The following is an 11,852-nucleotide window of genomic DNA, read 5'->3' as shown; positions in this document are numbered from 1 at the left end:
CTGAAAAAAAAAAAGTAAAATAACTTTTAAGTAAAAAAAGAACAAAAAGAAAATGAATCTTTGCTTAGATAAACTAACCCAGCTCTAATATATTTTATTTTAATTAAATTAATTATTTATTTTTGCTTTGGGGGCCACATCCAGTAGTGCTCAGGCCTTACTTTTGGCTCTGTATTCAGAAATTACTCCTGGAAATGCATGGGGCACTACATGGGATTTTGGGGATTGAATGATGTGCAAACTGTATGTCAGCCATGTGCAAAACAATTTACCTACCCACAGTACTATCTTTCCAGCTCTCCAGTACAGACTAGATAAACAATGTTTCTTCTTAAAAGCTTTAGCTAAAGATTAGGAAATAAAATATTCAAACTTAAGACTATTACTCATAAATTTTCCTGAACTGAGAGAAATAGTGCCTGTGTCATGGGGCTTGCATACTGTAACATTTCTTATTTTATTTGCATCTTTTTTTGGTTTTTGGGTCACACCCGGTAGCACTCAGGGGTTACTCCTGGCTCTACACTCAGAAATCGCTCCTGGCAGACTCGGGGGACCATATGGGACGCCGGGATTCAAACCACTGTCCTTCTGCATGCAAGGCAAACGCCCTACCTCCATACTATCTCTCTGGCCCCTAAAGTTCTTATTTTTGCCTTCTGTCTTTTAAATGTACTGTACATGTGTTATGAATAGCAAACTCAAATTCATATCTTGGCATTAAAATTCCATGAAGTCTAATTTGGGAATTGAATTACCATACCTATTTATAGTTCTCAGCACAAACCACTCTTTTCCATTACACTTTTAAATATCCAGTGCTACTATGATATTGAAAATAGCTCTTAGAGACTAATAAAAGTCATTCAGTTCAGTTAGACTAGACTGTTTGAATGGCATTAATATCTTTACATTGCTGATACAGCTACCCATGAGGGCCTCTCTCCCTACAGTTTGGGCTTCCCTTTCCATTTGCTGCTATATTTATCTATCTTTGTGGCCTTAAAAGGCTGGCAGTGTGAGTCTGACATTCTACTGCCTGACCACATGCATTATTTTTGAACTATCCCTAGTGCCTGTCTTTAGCCCAGCCTCTTAACTTTATCTTGGATTGAACCTGTGTGGGTTTTATATTCTCTCATCCAGCTCCACAATCATTTTGGAACATTTTTACCACCATCACTCCTTTGGAAACTGGTAAGTGTAATACTGAGGCACAAGAATGCACTGAGTATTTTACATGTTTAACAACTCTGCATTGTGTGTTTCTTTCTCTTCTGAATTCAGCAGTTTTTTAAAGGGTTGGGAGAGTAGCAGAGACATTGGAAAGTGCGAAATAAGACCAGAGTAGCAGTTTGCTTTTTTATTTATTTATTTTTGCTGGCAAAGCTATTTTCTGAAACCACCATATTCCTTTAAAATCTTGTTACTGTTGTTCTTGGAACAAGGAGATAAGACCAATGTTGGATGGACCTGTGAGTCTCAGTTCAGCACTTTCTCCAAGTTTTAGCTGAAATCTGAAAAGGGTAAATGACAGAAAATTGTGCCTGTAGTAGTTCCTGATTACAAATTATACTAAAAAGCAGAATAATGCTCATGTCCCTATTTTGTTTCTCAGTGATGTATCTCTGATGGTGCCATCAGATACACTTAAGGGTGCATTTTGATACTCCTAACCTGAAGTAATTAGTAATATTTCACAGTGATATTTAGAACTAAGTATAATACTAAAGCTAACAATTATTGCAATTAATTTTAATCAGCATTTTGCCTTTAATTCCAGTATAAAAATCGTATCTTGGTATTAAGACTCTGGAGTTAGTATTTTTCCCTACATACTCTATTATTTTCACACACACACACATACACACACACACACACACACACACACACACACGCACACGCGCGTGCGACTTAAACAGGAGTCAAATAAACTATCTTTCCACCCAAATGATTTTAGATGTCAGATATTAGGGATAATCTTCAGTTGAAGAAGAGAAAATACTTGCACTTTTGTTCCAGAGCTGAGAGATGAGACAATTAGCTCTCTTGACTTAAAAAAAAAAAAAAACTTTGATATTTGCAGATATCTACATGCTTGAAATATTAAATGTCTTTTAAAATATAAGTGAAATATTGAATGTTTTTAAAAACATAAGTATATAAAATATATGGGAAAATAAAGAGTAAAGAGCAGAATGAGGTGAAATATTTAAAGACTATTTTTGAAAATAACATTTCGAGTTTTCAGAATTATAAACTTAGTTTATTACATGGTATATAGGAAGGTAACTTCTTACTTTGATATTACTCGAATAACATGTTCTATGTTTTATGTTGTATTATCATTATAGACCTGATATTTATAATTTCCTAGCATAATATACTTGTATTCAACTCCTGTTTTATTAAAATGCATATAATAATTACTTTTTATAATTAAAAATTGTTTTCCAGCTTTTAGAACAGAAAATAGCAATCTATTTATAAGTTGAAGCAAAGTTGTTTGCTAGTAGCTATGTTTTTCTCTTGGGAAATACAAGCATAGACTGATACATTGCATGAGTCTGAAGATAAAGGAAGTTTACTGGGGTTTCTTCTCAAATGACTATGTCAAATTTTTAAATGAAAAATGGATTTAAGTTTGACAAAAATTATAACACATCTAGAAGGATTAATTATTTAAATATTAGAAAAACTATATTACTTTATAGATAATTATACATTTTATTTATTTGAAAAACATTTTAGAGCTCAAACAAAAGAATAAAAGATTCATGGTGAGAAAACTGTTTTTATGAAATTATTATTTTGCCTAAAGTCAGTGTGGCTGATAGGTTCTTTTCAGTGTCTAGGTTATTCCAGAAAACTAATGTAATGTGAAGATCTCCCTCCCACTGCTAAGCAAACACATTTTTTACTTTAGTAGAATTATTAGCTCAAATTCACAATGCAAATTGCTATGATCATGACTAATGTATTTATTTATTTTTGTTTTACTTTTGTGGCAAGGACCAAAACCAAGACCTCTACATGAAAAGGTTTACCATTCATTACACCTTGAACTACTTCTTCATATTCTATTTTGTGTATATGTCATTTGGAGAACTAAACCCAGGGCTTGCAAATGGAAGTAAATGCCTCCCATTGAGCCACTTTCCCTGCTCTAAGTATTCATTCATATTATTTTTTGAGGGTTCTCTACCCAGCTGTGTGCAAGGTCTACTCTAGTGGTGCTCAGGGATCCACGCTTTTTACAGGGATAAAACTTGGGTCACAAACTCAAGTTTCTTTTTCCTTTTTTTTTTTTCCGGTTTTTGTTTTTAGTTTTTTATTTTGGGGCCACACATAGCTCTGCTCTCAGAAATCATTCCTGGCAGGCTTGGGCAACCATATGGGTTGCCGGGGACTCTGGTTGGCATGTGTAAAGGCAAACTCTCTGCCCACTGTGCTATAGCTCTTGCCCCAGAACTCAGGTCTCTTTCATGCAAAGCTAGCACTCAGCTCATGAGCTATCTCTCTGGCTCAAGCCTTCATATTATTTTGTTTGTCTGATTTGTTTTGTTTTGGGGCCATACGTGGTGGTGCTCAGGGAAAACTTCTGGCTCTGAGCTCAGGAATCACACCTGTCACCATGTGGGATACTAGGAATCAAACCTAGGTTAGCTGCTTCCAAGCAAGCACCTTACTCTGTATTATCACTCTGCCAATTGTAGTCTTCAGATCCTTAATAGACTTGATTACTTTTCCAGGTTAAACACATCAGCTTTTCAAATTGTTACATTTTAGAGCCTATTATATGATAAGACATAAGTAAAGTCTAGGCCTCAGTTCTCTCACTTCCTTTCAGATACTCTTCTGTATTTTTGTTATGGTGCTCTCATAACAAAGTACCATCTTAGAGCATCTTGAGGCTGGATATCTAAAATAAAGTCATTAGAAAGTGTTTTTCCTGAAATTTCTCTCCCTGTTGTGTAGAGGATCATAGTCTTTGTATTATTATCTCACCACAGCCTATATGAACCTAATTCATATCTGTGTTCTACTTTCTTCTTCTCATGGGACTTTTGTCATATTCAGTGTGGTCTCAAGCTAATGACCTCTTTTGAAGCTACATTTCTTCTATATGTAGCCTATTTCTAAGTACAGTTACATCAGATATATTGTCAGTTAGAATTTCAGCACAGGGATTTTGGGGTTGGGAAATACAGCTCACACACTTATAAGTCTCCTGACTTAGATTTTTCTTCTGTTGTCTGTTTATTCAGATTTTAACTAATGTTATTCTCAGTTCAGAACTTCATGGTAGTTTTTTTTTTATCCTTTCAGAATAAAAGATAGAGTCCTTACAGTGATCTATAAGATTCTAAATGTTCTGCTTTTTCTCACCATATCCTCTCTGAACCATCTCCTATATTTTGTTTTGAATTCACCTCAGTCCCAGAAGCCTCATTGGTCTTCTTACTGATCATGGAGTATACCAGGCACACTCACACTCAATGGAAATAGTCTCCAAAACACATTGCCCTGGAACCCCCTTATAATCTCTTCTTTTAAAATTTTTCTTTACTTAAACAGCATAGTTTACAAAGCTGCTCATAATACAGTTATTTCTGTCATTCAGTATTCCAACATCCATCCCTCCACCTGTATAACAGTCCCTTGACTATTATCTCCACCCTCCCCAACACTGTCCCATGGTGGGTATGAATAATTTATTTAATATTGCTTGTTACTAATAAATGGTAGTGGAATTACAAAAATTGTTTTCACTAAAAGAAAATTCATAAAAATTGTCGTATCACACAGTGGAATCATTAAGTCATTGTCTAAAGGTTTACTAAGATATTTATTGCTAGTTGAGCATTCCATTATTGGTTTTATATGTTGAGATTATATGGCTTTTATGCTAATTTCACATCTAATTTGGTGCATTACTACTGGAATGTCAGTATTGAAGAATATGGAGGTGTCACATGGCTTCATAAGAAACCTGGCTCTCCAGGAGTTCAAGGATCTGAGGAGTTCAACTGATGAACAAACATGATGGTGTGGCTGTGCTGGCTTCCAAAAGTGCTGAGGCATGAGGGGAGACTATCCACCCTGACTCCATAAAAGATCCCAGAATTCTGAGCTCCCAAATCAGCATATCTGGAGTTTAAGCTTTTGATGTCTCTTCAGGAGATCAGTGGAAAAGTGGTAAAGTTGGGCCATTGGCATAGTGGTGACTGTGAAGTGTCTGTGCAGCTGCTTAGATTTCAGCAGTGCTGGGGACTTAACACACCTCTCTCCCAAGTTGCCCAGAGCTGTCATCTGTGAGACTGTTGTATTCAAGAGTTTTGTGGCTTGACTTGCTTCTCTTTTGAGAGTTAAATGATTCTATAAAGATAGCTGATGAGCAGACATGGTATTAGCTGTGGGTCATGAGATAATCACTTTTCTATGGGGGTTACTCCTGGAAGGGTCATTGGCAGTGCTTAAACCAGAGGTGCTCTAAGGCCGATAGGGCCACACTGGCAGTGCTGGGAGTCATCCACTAGGGCATACTGAGTGGTACTTGAGATAGATGGCAGCTTTACCTGGTGGTGTTTGAATGGGGGAATGTCATGCCAGATGAGGGCTTGTGGTATCTGGGATCAAACTCAGAGCCTTTCACATGATAACCATATGCTGAACTGCTATATCTAGACTCACTGAGATGTTCTTGTGCTCAGAGTCCCCTTATTAAAGAAGTCATCCCTGATGAGGATGGCTAAAATTTCATCAATTACCCTTCCCTTAAGAATTTGTTTCTGTAGCATTCAGCACATACTAACATACTTTATACTTTACTTATTTTCTCTAGTTTCTGCCCTCTGCAATAGAATATAAGGTTCCATATAAGGTTTTTATGTTGAGATTTTGTTGTATTAGACACTGTATTTCCTCTTCTGGAATAGTTCTAACTCATGGTAGATGGACTTAGTAAAATAATTTAGTAAAACTATTGGCTGACCATAGAATTAAATGGTGGAAAATTAGAATGTATATTATGAATGATTGAGGGAAAACATAGGGGTCAAGATAGAGGAAATTATGTACAGATCTTCTAGATAAAGAAGGCACAGTGACAGAAGGGCACATACCTAAACAGAGCATGGCATTTATTGAGTAAATAGTAGCAAATGTTCACATCACTTTTTCTTTGGAGAAAACAGGAGTTATTCTTTGTTTTATATATATTTAGCAGATTTTTCCACCCTCATTTCCTTCCCTTTATTGTCGCAACTGTACACAGTTGGTTTCTGTGCTTGCATACTTGATTCTGGTGCTCTCATACTTGTTAGTTGCAGAGTTTACTGGGTGTTGCACACTTTTGTTGTCATGTTCACACCCTTTGGATGCAGTGTGTTAGATAAATATCATATTCTTTTGTTTCAGTGCCAGGGACTTCAATGGCAGTGTCACCAGGATAGCTGTCAGCATATGGGGCTGCCTTGGGAATGAAACATAAAGCCGCATGCCTGCAATAAAGGCACTTTACCCACCAAGTTATCTCTGGGACCCCAGAAATATTCATTTTTACATGTTGGTTGAGATGACTGGTCCTGTGGAATTTTTTTCATAACAATTGATTCCAAAAATTGTGTTATTTTCTCATAGTGTGCCTGGTTCCATTGGGGGCACATGATGTCACTGCCATTTTATCAGAAGATTCATGAGCACTATGATAGCAGCTACCGCAGTAAGGACCTTCGTACCACCATGAGCCAGTACCAGCAGGAGAAGAAACGTTCTGCTATCTATACCCAGGGCTCAACAGCATATAGCAGCCGTTCCTCTGCCGCACACCGCCAAGAGTCAGCAGCCTTCAGCCAACTGTCCACAGCCTCCTACCAGCAGCAGGCCTCCAGGGCCTCAGAGGCCTCCCTCCAGTCTGCAGTCCATCAGAAGGCAGCCTCCACATATGACTATGGCTATTCCCGTGGGTATGTCAAAAGAAGTTCTTTGAATGATTCTCCCTTATCACTGTTTAGACTTTTCTTCTTATATCAGACAGTGGGGTATTTATTTATTTTAATCCATTTTTATTGAGGACTGAGGTTTACAATATTTTCAATCATATTTTTCATGCGTACATCATTCCAATACCTCACCCATAACCAAAGAGCCTGCTTCTCTCCATCAGTCTCCCAAGGACCCCTTCTAACTTTCTCTCCTTCCATGTAGCTCAGCTCTATAGGCAAAAGTCTTTCTTTTTGGACAGCAGAAAGTTTAAACCAGCTGCAGCACAATGCTCCACATCTGATAGAAATGAGACTTATGTCTTCCTTGTTCCTGCTTTTGTTTATTTGAGTTTTGCACAGAGCTTCACAAGCACATTGGCAACTCTCTCTTGACTTGACAACAGTGACATTTCTAGAAGCAGAAAAGTTTTTGCCTTTCAGAAGGTTTTGCATAAGCAGCAGAGTCAGAACATACCATTTCACACTGATAGCCCATTTCCTAGCATGCAGAAATGTTTCAACTTCAATTGCAAAAGCAATATAGAATTAATTCTCAAATCACAGGAGATCAAACTATGACACAGATATGTTCTATTTACCAATCATCTGAAAGCCAGTATCTAAATCCTGAGCTATTATTCATTGAGCAAGTAGTTACCTTTTTCTAGGTGGGAAACTCCAGCAGGGTCCTCAAGAGAGCCCTTCCCAGTGACTCTTGGAACCCAGCAATTAGCTCATTGCAAGGGCCTGCACATGAGGTACTACTCAGGCCCCATGGTACTGAGGAATATTTGAGCCACCCCACAGTGTACAGGGATCTCCAGAACCACATCCAGCGGTGCTTGGAGAACTTCAGGATAACTAACAATGCACATATGGGACCATGTTATGATTAGCTTAAACTGGGGCTGTCTGCATGCCAGGCATGCACCTTTACTCTTTTACATATACTATCTTTTTAGCCCAGCAAATATTTTCTTTAGCATGCTATGAAAACATAGCCATGAGCTAAAGATGTGGTTTAAGTGGTAAAGCACCTGCAATACATATGCAAGCCATGAGTTCAATGCCTTGCACAGCATGGTTCCAAACCCTGCTGGTGTGGCCACCATGACAATAAAAAAAAAAAAAAAAAAAAAAACACAAAACAAAACTAGAAATGTCTGTCTGAGTCAGCATAAGAATGCTAGAAACAGGAGCCAGGGCCATAGCACATTGCAGGAGCCTATACATCCCCTATGTAAAGTCATTTCCTAGGATCAGCAACAAATCTATATGTGATGAAACACATATGTTTTCTCTTGTGTCTAGGAAGACTAGAAACTGCAGGAAAATAAAAAGTTATGGCATTCTAGAAAGGATGAATTTTAGATGCAACACTAGCATCCAAAAGTGAGTTCAGCATCCTATTTCTTTGCAAACAAAGTTTGCACTGTGTCCGGAGACCCTTATGTGGAGCTCAGCATCTGAGCTGGAAATTGAGGCTTGTTCTTTGCGCCAACAGTGCTAGAGCTCCTCCAAGCCAGAATATGAAATAATATTCTGATGGAAGGCATTTCAAATGCTGAACTTCCTGCTAGTCTTTGATTTTAGAGAAAAGAATACTTCAGTGTCTCTTCTCCCTGCCTCATGAATTGTAGGCAGTAATTGCTTGTTCAAGTCATTTTTCATTTTCTCAACATTCAGGAAAAATTATTTCAAAAGTTATAAAATAGTGGGAGCCAGAGAGATAGCACAGTGGTAGGGAGTTTTGCTGCAGACGGGTTAGCGTTGCTAAGCAGAACCTTTTGTGGGTTTCAGGAACCTTTCATAGGGAAAGAAGCGGAAGCGCGAGTGGATGAAATATGAAATATGAAATAAATGAGACCACACAAAATACATTGTATGGGGACCCTCACCCAAGGGACGAGAGACAAATTTACTTTTCAGTTGATGACATTTTATAAGGACAGACTCTGGTATGCAAGGTGTCCTCAAAGAGCAGGAGAGCAGTACAATGGGAAAACAGACCTTAAATTTACATCTTAAAAGAGTTTTCTTGGGACCGGAGAGATAGCACAGCAGCATTTGCCTTGCAAGCAGCCGATCCAGGACCAAAGGTGGTTGGTTCGAATCCCGGTGTCCCATATGGTCTCCCGTGCTTGCCAGGAGCATTTCTGAGCAGACAGCCAGGAATAACCCCTGAGCACTGCCGGGTGTGACCCAAAAACCAAAAAAAAAAAAAAAAAAAAAAGAGTTTTCTTCAGGTGAGAAAGAACTCTGCTGGAGGGTAGTGAAACCAGAAGTAGAGATGTTTATAGTTTAGCAAAAAGCAGGTTTTTCAAGATACCAGGAGGAGAGAGACAGATGTTTAAGTAGTAGCCACAAAATAGAGTTTAGGGGGGACGGAAAAAATTGTTTACCATCATAGAGCTAGACTTAGAAAAACAAGCTGTTTGTGCCAGGTTATGCGAACTAGCCAGCAGGGGACTTTTGGCGGGCTTTGGTACTGACATTTCTTTGTAGGAGAGCTGAGGCTGGATTTCTATAGTGGCCAAATAGAGAAGGATGTAATGTTACAACCATGTTGGAATTACCGCCAATGATCCACGCAAAGGGTCAAATGATTGACTTCGCTAAGCAGGCCTTTTGGCAAATAATTCTTTTAGAGGAAAGCCCTGCACCAGGGAAGGAAAAGACCACGTTTGGTGCATGCTTTCCTTAGATGGGATGTAACAGTGTTTGCCTTGCAAGCAGCTGTCCCAGGACCTCTGGTTTGAATCCCAGCATCCCATGTGGTCCCCTGTGCCTGCCAGGAACAATTTCTAAGCACAGAGCCAGGAGGAACCCCTGAGTGCCACCAGGTGTGGCCCAAAACAAATAAAAAAAACAAGTTGCAAAACGTATGCAATTTTGTTCTAAATCTACCTAGAGTTCACTGAAATAAATGCTGAACTTCAAAATGATGTAGTAACATATAAGATATGTGATAAATAATCACAAGCTACCTGTACTCCCCTTCTGAATAATCTGGCACATATTTAATTATATTCTAAAGCAATGGTCCTCAAACTATGGCCCGCGGGCCACATATTGTATTTATTCCATTTTGTTTCTTCACTTCTAAATAAGATATATGCAGTGTGTATAGAAATTTGTCCATAATTTTTGTTTTTACTATAATCTGGCCCTCCAACAGTCTGAAGAACAGTGAACTGGCCCCCTGTTTAAAAATTTTGAGGACCCCTTTTCTAAAGCATGGAATAATTTTAAGTCTGACAAAGTCTTAGTCCAAAAAGTATCTAATATAACTAGAAAAGGTTTTTTATTTATAGTAGTGAAGAATTATTAACAATACAATACAGTATATGAATAGTAATGAGAAAGGTTTCTGGAGACAGAAATTCCAAAATCTCTCTTAGGTTTAAGCTGCTCCAAATCCATAGCTGTCACATGAGGGTACTGTCTTCAACCTGTTGGCAGTTTCAGCTATGTTCAGTAACAGCCAGAGTCTGCTAGGGGTTACCTGGAATGTCTAATGGCAGTGTCCTGAAGTTCCATTTAAAAGGGAACAAAATCATTTTGCAATCTCACTTTCCTGGGTCATGTTCTGCAATGAGATATTCATAAGAACCTTCCATTGGCTGCAAGTATGGAAATCTTGTTACCAAGGAGAAGGCATTTCTTTGGGCACTAGTTTCCAATGACCTGCCTTCCAGAGGAAAGTTGGGAGAATTTAATACTGTGTGTATATAATGGCATCATTTTGTCCTCCTGAAGAATGCTTTGTAGATCTGATTTAGTAAATCAGCTTTCCTGTGAAAGAGGAGAATTACATTTTTCAGGGCACTCTGTACTGAGTCTATAGAAGGTGGCGTTTTTTTCATGGGGCTGCAGTTTTAACAAAACTTTGCCTGTTTGTTTGTTTGTTTGTTTGTTTATTAATTCTCCAATGCTGTAAAATGCATAAAGTAGTAGGAATATGTACTTTTCTCTCATTCTCTTTCCCTTTGACATTGTTATTATGATGTCTGGGTGTCCTATCTCTGGTTGCTGTGCTTGCTGAAGGTTGCACATGAGGTTGCAGTACTTGCACACTTGGTTATGGTATTCTAGAGTTTGAACACTTGTGGTGCTAAGGATCACACTAAATGAATGAATTTTATCACATCTAGGCCCATGAATTTGTTTACAGAGCTTTCCAGAAGTTCTGAGTACAACCAGGGCATCAGTATCATACCCAGTAGTATGTGTTGTCACAGATCCAAGTCTTGTGACTATGAAACATGTGTTCTAGTACTTTAAACTTTCTCCCTATCATCCCTGAATTTATATTTTTATATTTTGAGGTGACCTCCAAGTTGTGCTTAGGGGTTCTGGGGGCCACTCTAAATAAAACTTGGCTAACTGCCTGCTAGTTTAATGCATGGTCCAATGCATGGACCAAGGATGCAGATATGCTCAGACCCTGATTACTGGAGACCACCAAGTCATCCCTGTGGAGCTTTGGGAACTCCAGATCAATACCAGATAGGGTATTGACTCCATTGTTGTTGACTTTGTGTTTGGTGTTTAAGTCTGATCATTTTTATTTCCACTCAGAGTTCAGACAGCTCCTGGTACCATTCATTTTTATTTTCCCCCTCAATTCATGTAACTCCTACTCCTTGATAAAAAATATATAGACTTCTGGGGCCAGAGCTATAGCACAGCAGTAGCGTGTTTGCCTTGCACTTGGCTGATCCAGGATGGACCTCAGTTCGATACTTGGAGTCCCAGATGGTCCCCCAAGCCAGGAACGATTTCTGAGCACATAGCCAGGAGTAACCCCTGAGCATCACTGGGTGTGGCCCCAAAACAAAAACAAACAAAAAAAGAAACATGTAG

The 11,852-nt window shown here is 38.6% G+C and overlaps 1 protein-coding gene across 1 annotated transcript in view; it reads left to right on the top strand.

Annotated features, from left to right (window-relative positions):
• Window positions 1-6,647: 6,647 nt before the first annotated feature.
• Window positions 6,648-11,852, top strand: part of MYOM1 (myomesin 1) — a 166,946-nt gene continuing 161,741 nt past the window's right edge. The window contains exon 1 of the mRNA XM_049770911.1: window positions 6,648-6,968. Within this exon, the coding sequence (XP_049626868.1) occupies window positions 6,667-6,968 (302 nt within the window). The 5' untranslated portion in view covers window positions 6,648-6,666. The remainder of the gene's footprint in view (window positions 6,969-11,852) is intronic.

This window comes from Suncus etruscus, chromosome 3 (assembly GCF_024139225.1).
Source record: "Suncus etruscus isolate mSunEtr1 chromosome 3, mSunEtr1.pri.cur, whole genome shotgun sequence".
NCBI lineage: Eukaryota > Metazoa > Chordata > Mammalia > Eulipotyphla > Soricidae > Suncus > Suncus etruscus.
The sequence above is the reverse complement of the archived record's forward strand: the minus strand, read 5'-3'. Positions and strand labels throughout refer to the sequence as shown.